This window comes from Heterodontus francisci, chromosome 23, assembly GCF_036365525.1.
Source record: "Heterodontus francisci isolate sHetFra1 chromosome 23, sHetFra1.hap1, whole genome shotgun sequence".
Taxonomy (NCBI): domain Eukaryota; kingdom Metazoa; phylum Chordata; class Chondrichthyes; order Heterodontiformes; family Heterodontidae; genus Heterodontus; species Heterodontus francisci.
The window spans coordinates 18,073,556-18,095,869 of record NC_090393.1 but is presented as its reverse complement, the minus strand read 5'-3'; the positions used below and the strand labels follow the sequence as shown (position 1 = coordinate 18,095,869).

Here is a 22,314-nt window from a genome sequence, read left to right as displayed (position 1 = left end):
TGTTCATTATTTATATACAGCTGGACGGGCATTACTGGGTTTGGTGAAATTTTTTTGTTTGCTGGAGGCAGCTGGCAGTTCTGTGCCAATCGAAGTTCAAACTTACATGGTTATTCATTTCAGTGAATCTCACAGGATAACAGTATCCTGTGAGATATGTCAAAATACAAATCATCCCAGAGGTCTGTACTTACTGGACTGCAACTCCAGAAGCAAAGGGGAGAGAAAAGATGATACAGATACTCAGCTTATATAAAATGACTTTATTCCTAATTTTAGATCTGATACATTACAAATACATCTATACTCTGATATCAGCTTACGTAGCTTTAAAATCACAGCATGACTAGCAAAAAAAGAAATCGACTACCACCCATATATACTTTTATAAATATAGGAAAATCATTTACTATGTCTGTACATAAACTAGACATCTGAATGGTATGTAGCTTGACAAAATGTGAAATTACAGAATGGATAATAAAAAGCAGATGTCATTTATAGTCATTGCACCATTATTCTTATCTACAATGGGTTATTCAATTTGTGATTTTGCAGGTGAACAAACAGCCCATGTAATAATCTGAAGCATTAGAGCAATTCAATTCACATTAAAAGGCCAACTGGTTACATCCAGGACTTTCTAAAGTTAATTCTTCCCCCACCACCCCCCCCCCACAAATTCCTTTTATATTAAGTATGGAGTTTAAGTGTTGTGAAGTTGAAAGCTGGTTAGCAAGACAGTCTGCTCCAGATAAACGCATTCATGAACCATGTGCAGAATTTCAAACTAATAAAGACTCCCCAATTAATGCTTAACCACAAAACTTGAATTAGCTGTGTAACAGTAGCATGCATTAGAGCCTCTATGTGGATCAGAAGGCAACGAGAGTTCATTTCTAGCCCAGGAGTTCCTGATCTTTAATGTATTAGCGTAAAGAAACTGAGCAGAGGCCAAGATCCTCCACGCAGACAAGAGGGCACAAAGCAAAAGCCATACTGAGGAAAGATATTCATCCCTGGGATGCTCTCTTGTGGCTTCTCAGAGGACTAGGAGTAGGTCACATTGCATCCTCAGGACGATCAGTCACAAGTGGCTTGGAGGGTAGGAGGAAACAAAGGATTCATAACCTTACAAAATCTTGATTCAAGCATAAAATCATCCAAACAACTCTGGTCAGTAAATACAATAGAATCCATGATCACATTTTAGACATCTAAATAGTTTCACAAACTGCTTTCGGGAGAATTTACTCAGTTGAGTTTACTGCAAAGTGTTAACATTTAGATTTCCATTTCAAGTTTTACATTTTTTTTTGATATCCTCAACATACTTAGTTGCAGGCTGATTCAGCAGCCTTACAGGAAGATTATTCAAATCACAGGCATCACTGCAGGCTAGCTACCTGCAGTACGCTACCAGAGGGCAGGACAGGTGGAACCGAGCTCTTGCGCTGTCAGATTATATTTACCCAATAAATTTGGCACATAGACTAAAACACTTGTACTGTGGTTCAAAAGTATTGTTTGCACATTGGAAAATTCTGCTTACGTACTTCACTCTCTGAAGACACTACTTAATCATGTGCCTGATCCTCTTCCTGATCCACATTTTAACCCAACAGTTTCTGTAGTGGTTTATCGACAGTGGAGATCCACCAATGATGCTAGATGTCTCTGTTCTAGTGGACACAGCAGTTTACTCAATGCCCACTCAATCCTTTCTCACAAAGTGGAGGAATTCCAAATGCTCTTTTACAAGGCATCATCTGCTCCCATGAGGTTACTTGAGACATATCAGATTTAATATTGTCTAATCAAACAGGTGACTCCTCGAACATCTTTCCATTCACCCTGGATCCTTAAATCTGCTTCAGAAGCTTCTGTTTTGTCTGGGATATGGCTTATTGGTACTGTCCTACACATGCATATGGTTCTAGATGAAAGGTCTGGTAGGGAGGGGAGGGAAGGGGCATCAGGGAAAGAGAGGAAGGCAGCACCAGTTCTGCCCAAACATGGTTACAGCAGATCCAGGATAGCTTTTGTGGGGAATCCAAATGTGTTACATATTTGTAACTTGGGATATAGGCCACTGTTATCAGGAATGGACATTCAGAGGCCCAGGATGATGGCCTACTCCTCTCTGATTCCAACTGCATTTGGTTTGGAAAGGTCTTTCTTGCTGCGGTTTTCACCTCATCTTTCCTGAAATGAGGTGGGACAAAATGGTGTCTTGAAAATTGTTCTTGTATTTGAAATTCAGGCTAAATTCTGGTGAACCTCTTATGTGACTCTAGCACCACAAGCTACCAGAGAGGGACATCCTAGAGAAGCTGCCTCTTGTCTTTCCCCAAGTTAAGAAATTGCCAAGTAAGGATGGTGTCGTGCTCAAGGAACTTAGTTTCCAAAGTACATCTACCTAATTCATTATCTCTGAACACGAGGAATTCAACCTGCTGTTGAATGTAGTGTTACTTTGTGCCCCACAGAGGATTTAAAAGTAAATTATTTCATACAAAAGTATAAAGAAAATAACATTCAAATTTACATACAAAATGTTTAAACCAAAGCAGTATACAAGCCTTTTATGACTCATCTCTCATATGGAACATGCACATATTGTGATCAATGCCAAATGGAGAAAATCTAAGGAAGACACAATTGAGGGGAGGGTTGGAGGTGGGGAGCATGTAGGCAGACATCAAATTTTATAGGCACAGTGGAGGAAGATCACGTTTCTGGCTTGAGATCTCTTAAATGAGATTGGCACACCTCTGACTATCCCAGACATAACAGCTTACCTCATTCGTGGTGTACAGAGTACTAAAAGAGTGAACTGTTACAGGGCAAACTCAAGCAAACTGGTCATCTATAGCTGTGACTTAAAAGAATACAAACGGAACCCTAAAACCTATCCGAGTGCCAAGTTCCCTGTGAGCAGGTCCTACGTTGAGTTCAACTGGACTAAGACTGCAGAATTCTCTCATCATTACCAGGGAGAACAATCTTGTTGGCACAGAATGAAAATTAATTTAAAAATGTCTGATATGAAACAATACACATTGTGTGGGGTAGCACATATCTAATCTCCAACACAGTATCAACCCTAACAGCAAGGCTATGGTCAGTGAATCACTTTCTTACAAAGATGAGATTTTAAAGTTTTAAAAAGCCTCAATACTTCCAGCAACTTAACAAGGAGGAGGAGGAAAGAGAGGGGACATCCCATGTGCAAATTCCAACACTCTCTTTTTAAGCTGTTAATAAAAACAATGAAAGCCAAATGTACAACATGTAACACTCTCATGGTCTACGTTAATGTTACTGAACATGTTGCTAAAAGTAAACTATTCTTTAAAGATCCACATTAATGTACAATTTTCTACTCAACCTCACTGGGTGTTTAACTATTCTGTATTTAAACAAAGAGAATTAAAATGAGTTCAAGTTCTTGAAGAATTACGTGAAGTAAAAATGACTGCAGAGAGCTATGACTGTAAAAAGGCACTTGGGTTTCACGTCAGTAAAATACTGAAAAGCGATGCAACGGATGGATAACGTATGGGTGATGCTTCACTTTCTAGCACAGAGAATGTTCTGAAAGAATGAGGGTGGTTACTGTTCACTTTTAGTGTTTAACTGAAAAAGGGGAGAAAGAAAACAAATTCCATGATACTCTGAACTAAGTCTTCGACGGTCATTTTTCATTCCACTGACACCTGAAGTGTTTTCATTTCTCCTCTGCTTTTCACAGCCACCACAACTTGTTCCTGAAGGGGGTAAAAAAAAAATCAATTTAAAAATACATTTAGAAAAGTTCTTGACGTATTGGAAAAATGGAACTGAGATCACTTAAGTATATACCCGATGACTGAATACAGTTGGAGAGAGAGAGAAAGTGTGTGGTTCAATCTGTGGCCATTGTATTCAAACAACAGAATCATCTGTTTATCCTACATTTTTAACAAAGACCTTGACTGAAATGAACACTGAGTAATGTTATACTTAGATTCACCTGGAAAGTGTATATGGATTTAATGAGAAAAGGCAAATTTTTTTTTTTTTTTTTTGAGGACCAACTTATTTATTTCATTCATTCAGAGCACGTGGGCATCATTAGCAGGGCCAGCATTTACTGCCTGCCCCTAACTGCCCTTGAGAAGGTGGTGGTGAGCAGCTTTCCTGAATACAACCAAGTGGCTTGCTAGGCCATTCCGGAGGGCAATTAAAGTCAACCACATTGCTGTGGGTCTGGAGTCACATGTAGGCCAGAACAGGTAAGGACATCAGATTCCCTTCCCTAAAGGGCATTAGTGAACCAGATAAATAGTTTCATGGTCACCATTACTGATTCTAGCTTTTTATTCCAGATTTCAATTATAATTCAATTAATAATTGAATTTGAAGTTCAAACAGTCTGAGTGCCTATCAAGCAGTTCTTGCTGCACTCTAGTATCTTTAGAAAACAATCGTAATTTGTGAAATTGCTGAGAAGAATCATCCCTATGGCTAGAAAACAGTGAGACTGTAATGATCCTGTTTATTTTGTCAATTACCGGCCCTCCCTGGTCAGATCTCCTCGCACCAAGCATCACTCTTCTCACCCACCCCACAACCCTGCACCCATACACCCCCCGACAAAGCCGAGCTGGAGTTTTGCTCCCAGTTCCCTGAAAATTTCCCTTGCTAGTCAGTAGCTGGAGATACATAAGAGCAGCCCAGCTCAATCACTCTATATGCAGTCACCAGATACCATCAGCTCTGATTATAAGCATACGAGGAAACTCCAACTTTCTTGCTTCAAATCTCCACCATGTTAATGAAAACATACCAGTAACTGCAGTGTGCTAGTGTGCAATGCAAACAAGATTTAAACATTCTTTGTGACTCCCCGTTGGTTTAGTACATAACTGTATTCCATGGCCTGGTACTGAAACCTATAGAACAGGACGATGACTGGGTTTAGTCTTTGCTAAATTAGCTGCTCTCAGCTAAACAGTGAATAAAGCTCTATAATTGATCCCTGGATCAGTGAGGGAGAAAACAGACAAGGTTCCTGCTCCACATTAGTATTCAGTGATACTAGATAGAAAGTGCTCACATGTGGACATCAGATGAGCATAGGATTGGGGTTGGATGTGATGTCCCACACCATGGGAGCTTGGGTGAGGTGACGAGTGGCTCACCCTGCCTGAGGATCTGTAGCCCAGTCAAGAATCAGTACCTTCTGAAGAGGGGAGGGGAAAACATTGTTACAATGCAAAAATTGAAGGTTTCATATGACCGTTGTACCCCTTACCCCACCTCTCATCAGAACATTGAGAAGAGGCCAGGGACACCCACTCCAGAATGTTTGAAAGACAAGCCAACATACATCATTCTTTATTTGACAGAAAGATAAAAAGTGCAAGCAACAAATCTTACCTTTCTATTCCGTTCTGAACACTGGCATTCTCTCATCTATGGCCCTTTTGCTGCTGCATCAAGCCAACATTTTCATAGATCCGGCCACCCTCATCTTTCAACCTGTGTCGAAAGACAGTGTTGAGCTAATGTGTTCGCTACAATGTGTACACATCACTACTATAACCAGTTACTAGTCTTTGCTGCTCCACTGAAACATTTCCGATCCATCACCCCCTAAACAGAGGATTCACTGTACCACCGCCCCCACTCCCCCCCACAAATGCTATTCTCACCTACTGCACATCCCAATAGTAAAATAATTATTTCTCTCAACTCCATCTTTGCCAGGATTGGTAGCAACAGACTAATTGTACTTGTGGCTGGTACCTGCACTTCATGCAGAAACAGCACTTTACTCCAAAGAAAACAATTACAAAGACTCAGGGAACATAGCATCGTACAGTCATCACATACGGCAGACATGTAACCGTGCAATAGTCCTCAGAGAAAACTGTGCACACGTATGTGGGTGGGAGGGGAATTTAAAAGAGGGATGTCACACGAGTAGTTAACAACTTAATTGCTTCTTTCACTACACCATATGTTGGGAAATTCCTCATTCAACTTCACCATGTGGTTACAAACTGGAAGGCTAACACATAACCACCAGATCACAAGATAATCCACATTAATGCAGTCCTGACCACCAGTGATATTAATGTTCATTCCATACTCCGATGGTATTCAATGAAATGTCATTCTGCACACTAATATTGAAAAGTAGCCAAATTAACATTATGGCACTGAATAATTAGAGCTCTAGTATTGACTTTGTACAGGTGTTATCATTTGCACAGTTCTCATAGCAGCAATAGAGTCAGAGAGAGATACAGCACCAAAACAGGCCCTTCGGCCCACGCCGACCATCAACCACCCATTTATACTAATCCTACATTAATCCCAATTTTCCCTCTCACATCCCCACCTTCCCTCAATTCTCCTACCATCTACCTACACTAGGGGCAATTTTTACAATGGCCAATTTACCTATCAACCCGCAAGTCTTTGGCATGTGGGAGGAAACCAGAGCACCCGGCGGAAACCCACGCGGTCACAGGGTGATCTTGCAAACTCCGCACAAGCAGTACCCAGAACCGAACCCGGGTCGCTGGAGCTTTGAGGCTGCGGTACTAACCACTGCGCCGCCCTCAATGTTTTAACTCATTTTACCAGTACTACAGTGTGGGATCAATTTTTTTTTTTTTTTTTTAACTACAGCAAGTTGCTGGAAAGAAAACACAACCAGGTATCATTTCCAATAATACACAAACAATATTGCAGCACTGGAAAATGAAATCATGTGCCAAACATTTTCATTAAAAAAGAACCCAATTTCACTCCCAATGTACTCCCTAAATTGATCATTGAGAGATTACTTTTCAGCAAATGCATTTTGTACCACAATTCGCTACTTTACACTGTCTTTACCTCAACTCACATTAATGAGAGTCTATCAGCAGGAAACTGCTGTTTGTATGATGAAATTTCTCAGCCTATGAGAACTCCCATTATGAACAATGGAATTAGTTGCACTCCCGGCGCAGTCACAAGACCATTTGCATGTTTGAACTAAATACAAACTTTCACCTACATGCTACAGAAAATCAACCTAAATAAAGCATTTAAAACAAGTACAGACAGGAGACCTAAAGTAATCATACAAAAATGATCCCACCTCAAGTGATACAGTACTCTAGTGATACTTATTTGAGAGCTCCACTAAATTACATGTGCTGCAGCATCATTACTCACCCCCTGCACCACGTTCACTTTCAGTGCAGGTAACGATTTTAAAACTTAAGCAAACCTAAATCAATTTCACTTTCAATACATGCCAAGATTATAAAGGGCCAGAACTTGGTCTCACTGGAGTCTGTAAGTCAGATTTGCCCCTGCACCATTCAGCTCAAAACATTTTTGCCCACAAAGTTAATGGAAGTGTGAGCTGATAATGACACAGCAAAGGAAGTAGGGAATCTGGGAGCTGAAATCAACAGGGTTACCAACAAGGTATCTCCTTAACTGATGAGATTTAAGGATTGGAAATAAACACAGGAAGGAATGAGAAGGATGGTGAATTAAGGGGGAGGGAGGGAATTCAATGTTAAATCAGGTACAGAAAGAGAAATAAAGAGAGGGAAAGTAAGATAGGATGTGAGAAAAGACAAATGAAAAAAAAAAATACGTTTAAAATCTTTCCCAAAAATTCAAAACTTGAAGGAATGAGACACCACACTTGTAATAGTTCATTTTTAGAGCCAAAGATGTTGCTTGGCAGTCATTAATACTCATCACATCATTAAAAAGGGTATTTACACTTATAATGACAGACTTAACTTTCTGCTGTGAGTTTAATGGGCAAATAAAGCAAGTTTCTGAAAAAAATCTGCGAGCAAGATGCTGCTTTCGTAAAGCTAACAGTGGAGCAGTGCAACTCAGCAGCAACTTTTAGATATTCACATTTAACTGTGTGTCTTCTCCTTGTCTGTAGTTCCTGTACCATTTACTCAAATAACAGGGAGCACCGGTAGCTTTGCTGTTTGGCTGGGAGATATGACTGGGTAGGCACACTTTTAACCAAAAGGTCCCCAGTGTTTAATCCCCATTAAATAATAAGACGGTTGTAGTCAGACATGACCTGGTTGGGTTCAGGGAAACCCACACACACTTACAATCTCGAAAAAGGGCAGATACGGAAACCAGTGATATGCAGCCAAGTAGTGACAAGTGCACATTAATACGTGGGTTTCTCAGCTGTGGAAACTAATTCTACACAGCGCTGGTTTGCAAATCTTGTTTGCTAACATTACTTAAATGAAATAATTACAGGTATCCCCCACCTACAGCACCGATGGCTTTTGTTTACATATATTGTGATGAACAAATGAAATTCTCCAGCTCTTCCTACATGAAGATATTGGTGTCTTGTTCTCAATCTATAAATTCAGTTCAGCATAAAGCTATTTTCCAGAAATAGATAAATCCATTGACAGCATCTTGGGCTTTTGGTCTTCTCAATCAAACACTACAGGAAAGATCACTTCAATCCAAAATCATTCACCTTCCATTATACTTTGTGCCCTCTATATATTCCATCATCCAACCATCTTCTCATTTACTGCACCTTTCTTGCCTTTTACAGATCAATGTTTCATGTGTCTGTTACTTTATTTAAGCATTTCTCCTTCCTTTCCCCAGTCTATAATCCCACTAATGTAGCCCAGATGAGATGTATCCCAGGCTGTTATGTGAGGCAAAGGAGGAGATAGCAGGGGCTTGACACAAATTTACAAATCCTCTCTGGCCACAGGAGAGGTACCAGAGGATTGGAGGACAGCGAATGTGGTACCATTATTTAAGAAGGGTAGCAGGGATAAACCAGGTAATTACAGGCAAACATCAGTGGTTGGGAAACTATTGGAAAAGATTCTGGGGGACAGGATTAATCTCCACTTCGACTTAATCAGGGATAGTCAGCGTGGCTTTATCAGGGGGAGATCGTGTCTAAATAATTTGATTGAATTTTTCGAGGTGCTGACTAGACATGTAGATGAGGGTAAAGCAGTTGATGTAGTCGACATGGACTTCAGTAAGGCTTTTGATAAGGTCCCGCATGGGAGATTGGTTAAAGTGGTAAGAGCCCATGGGATCCAGGGCAATTTGGAAAATTGGATCCCAAATTGGCTTAGTGGAAGGAGGCAGAGGGTGATGGTCAAGGGTTGTTTTTGCGAGTGGAAGCCTGCGACCAGTGGTGTATCGCAGGGATCGGTGGTGGGACCCTTGCTGTTTGCACATTAATGATTTAGACGTGAATATAGGAGGTATGATCAGTAAGTTCGCAGATGACACGAAAATTGGTGGTGTCGTAAATAGTGAGGAGGAAAGCCTGAGATTACAGGACAATATAAATAGGCTGGTAAGATGGGTGGAGCAGTGGCAAATGGAATTTAATCCTGAGAAGTAGGAGGTGATGCATTTTGGGAGGACTAACAAGGCAAGGGAATATACAATGGATGGTAGGACCCTCGGAAGTATAGAGGGTCAGAGGGACCTTGGTGTACTTGTCCATAGTTCACTGAAGGCAGCAGCACAGGTAGATAAGGTGGTTAGGAAGGCATATGGGATACTTGCCTTTATTAGCCAAGGCACAGAATATAAGAGCAGGGAGGTTATGATGGAGCTGCATAAAATGCTAATTAGGCCACAGGTGGAGTACTGTGTACAGTTCTGGTCACCACACTATAGGAAGGATGTGATTGCACTGGAGAGGGTGCAGAGGAGATTCACCAGGATGTTGCCTGGGCTGGAGCATTTCAGCTATGAAGCAAGACTGAAAAGGCTAGGGTTGTTTTCCTTAGAGCAGAGAAGGCGGAGGGGAGACCTGATTGAGGTATACAAAATTATGAGGGGCATTGACAGGTTAGATAGGAAGAAACATTTCCCCTTAGCGGAGGGGTCAATAACCAGGGGGCATAGACTTAAGCTAAGGGGAAGGAGGTTTAGAGGGGATTTGAGGAAACAATTTTTTACCCAGAGGGTGGTTGGAATATGGAACGCACTGCCTGAAGAGGTGGTAGAGGCAGGAACACTCACGACATTTAAGAAATATTTAGATGAGCACTTGAAACGCCATAGCATACAAGGCTATGGGCCAAGTGCTGGAAAATGGGATTAGAATAGTTAGGTGCTTGATGGCCGGCACAGACACAATGGGCCGAAGGGCTTGCTTCTGTGCTGTATAACTATGACATACAATTACTTTAGTGGAGACTTGAACTGAACTTGCCCCTCAAAAGAGAGCCCTTCACTGGACACAGGCAGTGCATTGTATTCCTTTGAAATATGTGTTCTTTATGTTCATACCACAGGCTATCAAACTCGGGAGCTGGGGTGTGGTTGGTGGGAGGGCACTATGAATGCATCCATAAAGTTAGGGGATTTTTGTCTGTAATCAGACAATCCACACTCAGCCATGAAAGCAGTTTGGGCAACTATGATGGTCTTTGGAAGCTAGGATTGTGCCAACATTTGCAGAGGGTCTCCACCCAGGAGGGTTTTAATACCATAGTTTAAACTGATTGGGTTTATGCTTGCTTATCTAGATGATACATGGGCCTGAGTAGAGGGCATTCAGTATCGGTAACTAGACAGAGTAAAGCTCCTTCTATTTTATTTCAATTTCAGAAGAGCACCTCATACTGCATCACAGGCCATTATATTTCTCTAACCTTCATTCTGGTTTTGTGACCATGATCAGTACCAATTTAATTTGGAGCAGCTTCATACTATGCATTTGTATCTACTACAATGAGTTGAGGCCACCTTTCGGCCGCTGCAGCCAGCGGAGAGGAGACATTTTAGTCTCTTTAGTCTGGGCTGCACTCAAGCTGAAGTCAGAGTTAAAATAACCATCCACTTCAACGGCTAGTCAATCTTATATAACTTGTGTGGGCAAAGATTTCAGACATGCATGAATGAATTACAGCATTATAGCAATAATGGGAATATTGTAAAATCAAGGCGAATGGATTGTACTTACTCTGTACATGCTGGATTGGGTGTGCAGGGTGGGAAAGGACTCTGATCTCCTGCACTTGTCAGGTCTGATAAAGAATACTTGATGTTTGTGTATTCACGGCCTTTTATCTTGCTTTTCTGGAAGAGTCAGGGTTCTTCTTAGAATGCTTACACAAGAATTTGTTCCAACACAGGCAGAGTTATTTTGGGAAAAAATACAATTCTGATCTTTCTCCTTTTAAAAAAGACAAAACAGGCCTATCCTCCCCTTGCTCACAAAACCCATACTGTACCCTACACCCTCCCTGCCACACAATTATGGAGCGGAGCACCCCACATTAACCACACCCCCCCTTAGGAACAGGAGTAGCCCCTGTTCCGCAATTCAATGAGATCATGGCTGATCTGTGACCTAATTCCTTTGTTCCAAATCCCTTAACATCTTTGGTTAACATAAATCTATCAATCTCAGATTTAAAATTAATTGATCTAGTATTAATTGCCGATTGTGGAAGAGTGTTCCATACACAAAGGAGGATAGAAGTTTGGAGGTGTTTCCTAATTTCACTCCTGAAAGATTTGGCTCTAATTTTTAGACTATGCCCTCTAGTCCCAACCAACGGAAATGGTTTGTCTCCATCCACCCTATCTGTTCCCTTATCTCAAAGACTGATCAAATCACCCCTTAACTTTCTAAGTTCCAGAGAATACAACCCTAGTTTGTGTAATGTGCACTTGTTATTGCACCCTTGGAATCCAGATAGTATTCTGGCAAATCTACGCTGCACTCCCTCCAAGACCAATATATACTTCCTAAAGTGTGGTCTAACCAGGGCTTTGTATAACTGAAGCATGACTTCTACCCCCTTGTATTCTAGTCCTCTCGATATAAAGGCCAGCATTTCATTCAACGTTTTGATAATTTTCTGTACCTGTTTATAACATTTTAATGCATGTACCTGAGCCTGCAGATTGCTATGGAACTTCACTGTTTCTAGCTTTTCGCCATTTAGAAAGTACCGTGTTCTATACTTTTTAGGTCCAAAGTGGATAACCTCAATTGCCTACATTTGCCACAGTTTTGCCCATTCATCTAATCTATTAATAACTCTTTGAAATGTTATGCTTCCACTTACACTGCTTACAATGTCACCTACCTTTGTGTTATCAACAAACTTGGCTATGTGGCTTTCTATCCCATTATCCAAGTCATTAATAAATATAGCCCTTGAGCCTTGACTCTGGAAAGCATCCCTGTGGAGGCCTAATACCAGAGAACCTTGCATTCACTAAAAAAAAGTTAACTACCTAGTCTTTCAGAATTCCAGCACACAAACTGCTCTGTACGTGGTTGACAAATAATTTAGATCTATGGAAATTATAAAGATGAGCAAGGTATAAGGAGATATTGCAACTTTTCTGTTTAGTAGGGCAGTCCAATATACCCGGCTGACAATCCAATGCACACAGGAAGACAGCATTTACTGAGCTACCTGTCCATCACTCCAGATGCTACTGTCTATATAAAATGGTTCCATCAGTTTAACTATTTGATCTACAAAATTGTAACAAATATTTAGAGAGATTCATTTCTCTGCTGAGGGCCTTATATGACTGCACCCACCGATGTTTACAAGTGAGAGATGAAAAATAAAGACAGCTATTTCCTCTATGTCAGATGTTAGCGGCACCTTCCCTCTCCAGGGTTCAGTGATTTTAGTTTAAGGGGGCCCTGGTCTTTTGTGATGTGGCTGTGCCAAACTGAGTCCATTAAATTTGTTTGCACCCTATAAACTAATTCAATATATATACTGGAGACAACTTCTCTCTAAAACTGAATATGAATTTGTTTTTTTCCCCAAAAACTTCCTCTTCTTCTAAAAACACTGAATTTTGTTGGGATACAGCTTTGTAGCTACCTCACCCAAGTGACAATTATTCAGCTATACGAACATAAGAAATAGGAATAGGCCATTTGCCCCTTCAAGCCTGTTCCGCCATTCAATATGATCTTCTACTTAAACTGCATCTTCCTGCATTATCCCCATATCCCTTAGCATCCAAAAATCTATTGATCTCGCTCTTGGGACATATTTAACAACTGAGCATCCACAGCTCTCTGGGGTAAAGAATTATGAAGATCTTCAGCCCTTTGAGTGAAGAAATTTCTCATCTCAGTCCTAAATGGTCAATGTTCTAGATTCTCCAGCCAGGGGAAACATCCTCCCAGTGTCTACCCTATCAAGAGTGAGCAGGACCAATAAGTTTCCTCACCACACATCCATATATGCACACTTCTCAGCAGGAGTCATTGGAGAGCAATCGGTAACAGAAACCCTGGCTGAACTTTCCTCATTGTATGGCCTATTCCTGCTCCTATTTAAGTTATGTTTATTATGAATGCTGAAAAAATTGTAATATTCCTTCGGACATCACAACAGAGATCAGCGAACTTGGGGGCTTTAACCCAGAATATTATGGTGTATTTGGTTCAGTTCCAAATTGAGATACGCATCCACTAACAGTAGTGGGGGTGAGCTGTTCATGGAGATTTTTTTTTGTATCCAGTAAAATTGTACAAATCATTAGCATTGTTAATTGGCATGATAGCAAAGGTTTCTCAACTGCTGCTAACAGTCAGTACCTTTCTACTATGAAAGCACCATATGTAATTTTTTCATACTTTTAACGAGGAGCAAGATCAAAACTTATTACCTACGCAATCTCCTTTCCTAAGCACAAGTTGGATAGGATGGCCCTTTCCCATTGACAGAAGTAATATATTGGCCTGAATCAACCTAATCTGTTATTGCAACGAACAACCAACTTTAAACAGGACAGTGAAACGCCAATTGTTTGTAGACTAGAACATTTTTAATATAACGAGCATTAACATTTCTGCTCACTGAACATGTTGTACCTGCTCCTCCTCGAGTCGACGCTGCAGTGTTTCGATGTAGTGCTGAACAGCCATGTAAATGAATCGGTACTGAGCCTCTGTTTGAACCATCCCAGAACGCTGTGACCGCACCATCTGGATACTCTTTGGAACATCAATGTCACAATCCACACCTACAGTGCAGAATGCCACATCACACATCACATCCCCATTGAAGGATTTATGGATCAAGCCACTCCCCAAAACACAATTTACAAAGTATAATACAACAGACCCCAGTTCAAAATTTACGCAAACCATCAACCATGACCCCCACACAACCACATTTAAGAGCTGTCTCACACACAGCTCTAAATACACGCCAAAAAAAAAAGGTTAATCCAACCACCCACACAGGAATTTATACTCACCCAGCGAACAAGAGAAATTTGGAAGTGTTTAATTTAAAATGATTGACACACCAGGCCTGCTTTTGCATTCAAGATGCAGACTGCACACAAGAACAGCAAATAAGACAGAATGTTCAATGGCCCAGCCTCTTGGGATTTAAATTTTACTTAAAATGCCTGGTTCGCTACAATAGGAAAGGAATCCCCTTTTGTTTTTTTAAGGAAGCGGAGGTCTGCTGTGAATGAACAGCCAGTTCGCAGGTGCATACCCACCTTTCTCTCTGATGATATCGATCAGAATGTCAATCACTATAAAGGTCCCCGTGCGCCCAATCCCAGCACTGTTGGAAGAAAAGACTTGATTTTCAGTATTTTACATAAGGATTAGTTAAAACTTCCACCATTTGGATTTCAGAGACCAAACGTAGACATGTAAATGTGCTTTGATAGGGGGGAATTCTGCTGGTACCAGAACTAAGGACTATTACAGGGGTAATGCAAGGACGAGCTTTACTCTTAATGTGCAACAACTGACATAGGAGTGCTTGAGCTGACAATGAATGTAAAAAGTAGGAACTGCTCTATTTCCCGGTGGCCAACTTGCCTACGTTTAATGAGCAAGGAGGGAGGGAAGAGGAAGGGCCAAAAGGGAATTTGAGAGGGGGGGTGGGAAGAAACAGAAAGCGCACGTGCACGTGGGACAGCCCACACTTTCGAACTGGGGGCGGGGGGAGGGGAGAGAGCACGTGATGATTAACTCCACATCAGTCTTGTCACTAAGTTTTTGTTTTCCCTTATTAGCTGATTTGAAGATAAAAGCTGTTTTCACTGTCCCCAAAAGGATTGTTGTCAGTATTTTTAATTTGCTGTTTGCATTCAAAAACCCACTTAGTGACTGCACTGCACCAGCCTCAAGCATGGCCCAGTGACAGGCTTTTGACAAAGGATCAAATTTCACTTTTTCATCCACAACAGAAATTCTAACTATGACCAACTCTCCATTGGAAGTGAATTAAAGTCATATAAATTAGGGTGTTACCAGATTCCATCCCTGGTCTGTGTTGGGTTGACTAATCTCTGCTCTGCTGACATTAGGGGAGCAACATTAGTCTCAGTTTTGGCAAATTCTGGGGCCACCAACTGGAAACTGATGTGGATACTGGGTGAGGATAGGAACAGCTATGATTTCTTCAGTTGAATAGCACATTAAAAAAAAAATAGCACTTTGGTGAGCTGCTGGACTCCCCAACTTTACGACAGGATAGCTGAGGGGAAATAAATAAAGCAATTACAACAGAAAACACCACTCACCTTGCATTCCTCAAAAACAAATCCCAAATATTTGTGAATAAAAAGAAACATTTCACATGAATGGCCAGTCAAGACAGGAAAGGTTAACCTGCTCCCAGCTCTTTAGCAGAGATACTTTGTAAGCTGGCTGCTAAAAATGTGCAATTACAGCTTGGTGGATTTGGGAACGAGTAGGCTGTGGGCAGACATATCTTGCTCTGCTGCTGTCTCACTGAGGAAGTTCAAGATGCAGGGCTGAGTTCTGCACCCTTCTGACAACAGTACCATGACACTTGCAACACGTAGATCATATTATTTTAAACATAATGAATTGGCAGGTGATATAGGAGTTTTGTAAACCATGCTCCAGGATACTCCAACTTAAGATTTGCAAATTAGGCAGCAATGGAACAACTACTGGGATATTCTGTCATAAAGCAGCCATCTACTTCACACTGGAGCCACTGAAACTTCAAGCCAATTAACTGTAGCCAAATTTTAGAATAGCTGCTCTGCTAACCTTTGTAATATGGGCTTGATATAAAATCACAAAATTACAAATCAAATCAGGAAACAGCTAAATCATTTTTTTTTTAAAATGAATTTTAATCGATTATTCTGGTTTACTTGATGCACTTTCACATTGTCACAGTACATGGTCAGTATGCTTTGCATGTCTCTACAATAAATTTTAGCATGCCACAAATGGACATGGCAGGGTGAAAGAAAAAGTTGTGTATGTGCGTAGAGACTCTCTCAAGGTGCTACTGGCTTGGGTCAACTTCTCGGGACAGGAAGCAGGTTATGGCGTGTTCCCGTTGCCCATCTGCAGGAGCGGGTCCCTGACTCTAATTGCTAGCTGCTCTTGAAAAGATGCCTCCTTGAACTGCTGCAGACCGTGTGGTGAAGATATTCCCACAGAGGCTTTTTTCCATTCTTTCACAGTATGTGGGCGTTGCTGGCCAGGCCAGCATTTATTGCCCATCCCTAATTGAACATAAGAAGGTGGTGGTGAGCTGTCGGCTTGAACCGCTGCAGTCCACGTGTAGGTATACCAACAGTGCTGTTAGCAAGGGAGTTCCAGGATTTTGACCCAGCGACAGTGAAGGAACGGTGATATAGTTCCAAGTCAGGATGGTGTGTGGCTTGGAGGGCAACATGCAGGTGGTGGTGTTCCCATGCATCTGCTACCCTTGTCCCTCAAGGTGGTAGAGGTTGCGGGTTTGGAAAAGTGCTGTCGAAGGAGCCATGGTGAGTTGCTGCAGTGCATCTTGTAGATGGTACACACTACTGCCACTGTGCATTGGTGGTGGAGGGAGTGAATGTTGAAGCTGGTGGATGGGGTGCCAATCAAGCGGGCTGCTTTGACCTGGATGGTATCGAGCTTCTTGAGTGTTGTTGGAGCTGCACTCATCCAGACAAGTGCAGAGTATCCCATCACACCCCTGACTTGTGCCTTGTAGATGGTGGGCAGGCACTGGGGAGTCAGGAGGCGAGTTACTCACCACAGAAGTTCTAACCTCGGACCTGCTCTAGTAGCTACAGTACTTATATGGCTGGTCCAGTTCAGTTACTGGTCAAAAGTAACTCCCAGAATGTTGATTGTGGGGGATTCAGCAATGGCAATGCCATTGAATGTTATGGGGAGATGGTTGGACTCTCTTGCTGGAGATGGTCATAGCCTGGCACTTGTGCAGTGCAAACACAACTTGCCACTTATTAGCCCAAGCCTGGATGTTGTCCAGGTCTTGTTGCATGTGGACACGGACTGCTTTAGTATTGGAGGAGTCGTGAATGGTGAACATTGTGCAATCATCAGCGAATATCCCACTTCTGACCACATGGAGGGAAGGTCATTGATGTAGCAGCTGAAGATGGTTGGGCCGAGGACACTACCCTCAGAAATTCCTGCAGTGATATCCTCCTGGGACTCCAACAACCACAAGCATCTTCCTTTGTGCTAGGTATGACTCCAACCAGTGGAGAGTTCCCCACTGACTCTCATTTTGCTTGGGCTCCTTGATGCTACACCTCAGTCAAATGCCTTAAAGTCAAGGGCAGTCACTCTCACCTCACCTCTTGAGTTAAGTGGGGAGATCCACAATTTTGAAACAGCAACGATAAAGGAGTGACTTGGAGGTGGTGATGTTCCCATGTGGCAGCTTCTCTTGTCCTTCTCGGTGGTAAATGCTCTCGAAGGCGACTTGGCGAGTTCCAGCACTGCAACTTGTAGATGATACATACTGCAGCCACATCGTGTCAGGGTGGAAGTAGTGAATGTTTAAGGTGGTAGCTGGGGTGCAAACGGGTTCTTTGTCCTGGATGGTATCAAGCTTCGAGTGCCATTGGAGCTTCACTCATCCAGGCAAGTGGTAAGCATTCCAATACACTCCTGACTTGTGCCTTGTAAACAGTTGACAGTGGACTCAGAAGGCAAGTCACTCACCGCAGAATAGCCAGCCCTTGACCTGCTCTTGCAGTGCAGTATTATTAAGGCTAGTCCAGCTAGTTTTCTGATCAACGGTGATCGTCAGGATGTTGTTGGGGGATTTGGCGATGGTATTGTCACTGAATGTCAAGGGGAGATGGTTAGACTTTCTTGTTGGAAACAGTCGTTGTCTGGCACATGTGTGGTGCGAATGTTACTTGCCACTCATCAGCCCAAGCCCGGATGTTGTACAGGTCTTGCTGCCTGTGGGCACAGCTTGCTTAAGTATCTGAGGAATGGAACTGAACATTGTATAATCATCAGCAAACATCCCCACATTTGACCTTATGATGGAGGGAAGGTCACTGATGAAGCAGATGAAGATGGTTGGGCCTAAGACACTGCACAGAGGAACTTCTGCATCGATGTCTAGGGGTTCATAAGATAAGAAATAAGAGCAGGAGTATGCCTTTCGGGCCCTCGAGCCTGCTCTGTCATTCAATAAGATCACAGCTGATCTGCTTGCGACCTTAACTCCACTTTCCTGCCTGTCTCCCATAACCCTCCACTCCCTCGTAGATTAAAAATATGTCCAGCTCAACCTTGAATATATTCAATGACCCAGCCTACACTCTTCTCTGGGGAAGAGAATTCCAAAGATTAACAACCCTCAGAAGAAATTCCTCCTCATCTCTGTCTTAAAAGGGAGATGCAATATTGTGCCCACTAGTTCCGGATTCCCCGACCAGCGTAAACATCATCTCAGCAGCTACCCTGTCAAGTCCCCTCAGAATCTTATATTTCAATAAGATCACCTCTCATTCTTCTAAACTCCAATGACAACAGACCCAACCTTTCCTCATAAGACAACCCCTTCATCTCAGGAATCAGTCTACTGAATCTTCTCAACTGTTTCCAATGCAAGTATATCCGTCCTTAAGTAAGGAGACCAAAACTGTACATAGTACTCTAGCTTTCACCAATGCCCTGTATAGTTGCAGCAGAATTTCCCAATTTTAAGCTCCATCCTCCTTGCAATAAAGACTAACATTCCATTTGCCTTCCTAATTATTTGCTGTATCTGCATGCTAACTTTTTATGATTGGCCTCCAAAAATGACAATAATCTTCCTTTGTGCTAGATATGCCTCTAGCCAGTGAAGAGTTTTCCCTTGATTCCCACTGATGTAAATTTTGCTAGTGTTCCTTGATGCCACACGGTCAAATGGTGCCTTGATGTCAAGGACAGCCACTCCCACCTCACCCCTGGAATTCAGCTCTTTTGTTTATGGTTTGGACCAAGGATGTAATGAGGTCTGGAGCTGAGTGATCCTGGCAGAACCCAAACTGGGCATTAGCCAGCAGGTTATTGGTAAGTGACGTTTAATAGCGCTATCAACATCACAACCCATCACTTTCCTGATGGAAGTGGCCAGTAACTGGCCAGATTGGATTTGCCCAGCCATTTTTTTTTGTGGCCAGGACATACCTGGACAATTTTCCACTTTGTCTGGTAGATGCCAGTGATGTAGCTGTACTGGAACAGCTTGGCATGCAACAACTAGTTTTGGAGCACAAGTCTTCAGCACTACAGCTGTAGCCTTTGCCGTATCCTGTGCGCTCAGCCATTTCTTGATAATCACGTGGAGTGATCTGAATTGGCTCAAGACTGGCATGTGATTCAGCACTTGTCTGCTCCATTAGGGTTTAAAGTACTCACACATTAGCAACAGAGTTAAATTAGCAGACTGGTTACTCTCTCTATTGAGGAGCACAGGAACAGAAGAAAAGGAGTACAAGGCCAGTTTCAGTAAAGCACATTATTAAGGTTAGGAGTCATTTCAGACCAATCAGGTAAACAGTGAGTAATATAAAAATGTCGTCATTCTCTTGATAGACAAAAGAATATAAAGCACCTGTACATGAAATATAACAAGATGTTCTGATAAAGCGGCACAGTGGTTAACGCCACAGCCTCACTGCTCCAGTGACCCGCGTTCAATTCTGGGTACTGCCAGTGTGGAGTTTGCAAGTTCTCCCTGTGTCTGCGTGGGTTTCCTCCGGGTGCTCCGGTTTCCTCCCACATGCCAAAGACTTCCAGGTTGATAGGTAAATTGGCCATTAGCAATTGCCCCTAGTATAGGTAGGTGGTAGGAAAATATAGGGACAGGTGGGGATGTGGTAGGAATATGGGATTAGTGTAGGATTAGTATAAATGGGTGGTTGATGGTCGGCACAGCCTCGGTGGATCGAAGGACCTGTTTCAGTGCTGTATCTCTAAACATAAACATAAGCATAAAACAGGGAGACCATTCAGCTCAGGCTTCCACATTCCCTCACAGCATCTTATCTCTAGAATGATTCCAGAGTTTCTATCCAAACTACTTACTCCGCAAGACCATCCTGGGCATTAATCAGAGTGAAGTAGTGCTTCCTGGCATCAATTCTGAACTTGCCTTATCCAATTTGCAGATTCATCCCCTTGTCTTGTAGTCATGCAATTTAAAATAGTGCTCTGGATTAACCAGTTATATTCCAGTTAGTATCCTATACACCAGTAAAAGGTGGTTAAAGAGTCCAAATTGTCCCAACCTTTTCCAATTACGCTTGGCTCCAACAACAGAGATCAGTCTTGTGGCTCTTCACTGTACTACTCTCAGGGCTTGAATGTTTCTGTCGTGCTTTAGTGGCCAAAACTGAAGCAAAAGTGCAACCTGCGCATGTTATACAGCTTCAACACAACAGCATCAGATTTACACAGATTTGGCAATACAACTCAGCATTGTTTGTTTTTCTGACTGCTACTTTGCAACAATTGGACATAGCAAGTGTTGGGTTTATTATCACTCCCAGATCTCCTCCTGCCTCTCCCTAGCTAGTCCATTAAGCTTAAGCAGTGGAATCCATGGCAAAGGTCCAACTGAGGGGTTGAAACAACACTAAAAGCCCTCAAGTTTGTATTCACTGACTTGTTCAATTATATGGAAATATTCTTATTGTTGTAGCGGTTAATTTGACATGCATGTTTTTCAACATTAAAACAAAATTTTGAAAAAAGGATTGTTATGGATTTTGAGAGTGAGGACACAATTAGCTCACAGGGCAGGAACTGCAACTTAAAAATAAAATGCACACTACACCACAGTAATGGTATGCAATCTTCCACATCCATTTTCTCACCATACTAGACCATTGCTTATCCACAGTCCTCCTGTTGGCCAGAATAACCCCTCAGGACAGAACCAGGAAGGTTTGTTCTGATTTGTGCTGAATTAGCTGGAGTGACAGTAGAAGCGTTCCATCTGGCTTCAGTGATAGTGGAAAATTTCAGCTCTTGAATGTTGAGCACATGTGGACACTTGCATGAGGGTAAGGTTGGGCTCAGCTCTGATCAAGTGAAATAGCGTTGCTTCAGTGTTGAGGCTCCCACATGAACAGCAGCCACTTGGTGATGGACAGGAGGCAACAGGTACCTGTGGGATTGTATCTAGCGAGCAGTTAACATCCTGAGGTGGGGTTGCAGAGGGCCAAGAGTAAAATACAGATTCAAGTAAACAGCTTCAATGAGGAGATATGCACATCAAGCTTTCTAATTGCAGGATCTCTCATGTTGGGAAGTGGACAACCAATTTTTCCCTTTCCAGTGTCAGTCTCCAGTTAGAGACAGAGTAAAGCTTCCTCCACTTCACCAATCTATAAGCCAAACCTCACTACCTATTTTATGGCAAAAGATGAGGCACATTAATTTCTTAAATCAGTCACCCTAGTGTGTGGCCTCTCCAATAAAAGACAGCCAATTTAGTGCCAAAAAGATGTCTGTGGATTCACACACACTATAAATGGAGTTGCACCTTCCTTATTTCCTGCCAACCCTTACAAATAACAGAAAAGAACAGTGTTTCATGCCATCCACTGGTGAAAAGACTGCACCCTAATCCACTGAATGACCTAATTTCCATAGGAAACCAGTACTTTGCTTGGTGTACATCACAGGTAATCAGCAATAACTATTATACCAATTCCTTTTCAAAACACAGTTAAGTAACAGTATTAGACTGTTCTTGTATTAGACTATTGGTGCAGTTTCAGACAGGACTGTTGTCAAAAGGAACATGACTCTCACATTATTGAAATTAAATTCTTTCCTCCAAACCCAATCTTTTTCTGTACCTGCAGTGAACAACGATCGGCCCCGTTTCTGGGATGTTCTCTTGTTTGATATTGACTTCTTCAAGGAAATCCAGGACACCACCTGGATCACTGGGAACACCATGATCTGGCCACGTTTTGAAGTGATATTGCCACACAGTCCTTTCAGTGCTCCCC

The 22,314-nt window shown here is 42.1% G+C and overlaps 1 protein-coding gene across 3 annotated transcripts in view; it reads right to left on the bottom strand.

Moving 5' to 3' along the window:
* Window positions 1–248: 248 nt before the first annotated feature.
* ptpn11a (protein tyrosine phosphatase non-receptor type 11a) overlaps window positions 249–22,314 on the bottom strand; it is a 75,738-nt gene continuing 53,672 nt past the window's right edge. For 2 of the 3 annotated variants that reach the window (XM_068054788.1, XM_068054787.1), the window contains exons 11-16: window positions 22,159–22,313; window positions 14,545–14,612; window positions 13,904–14,055; window positions 11,006–11,121; window positions 5,425–5,526; window positions 249–3,770 (exon numbers count right to left, since the gene is read on the bottom strand). In XM_068054788.1, the coding sequence (XP_067910889.1) occupies window positions 5,457–5,526; window positions 11,006–11,121; window positions 13,904–14,055; window positions 14,545–14,612; window positions 22,159–22,313 (561 nt within the window). In that variant the 3' untranslated portion in view covers window positions 249–3,770; window positions 5,425–5,456. Of the gene's footprint in view, window positions 3,771–5,101; window positions 5,228–5,424; window positions 5,527–11,005; window positions 11,122–13,903; window positions 14,056–14,544; window positions 14,613–22,158; window position 22,314 lie in introns of all 3 variants that reach the window. The other variant, XR_010977226.1, reaches the window with a different exon arrangement.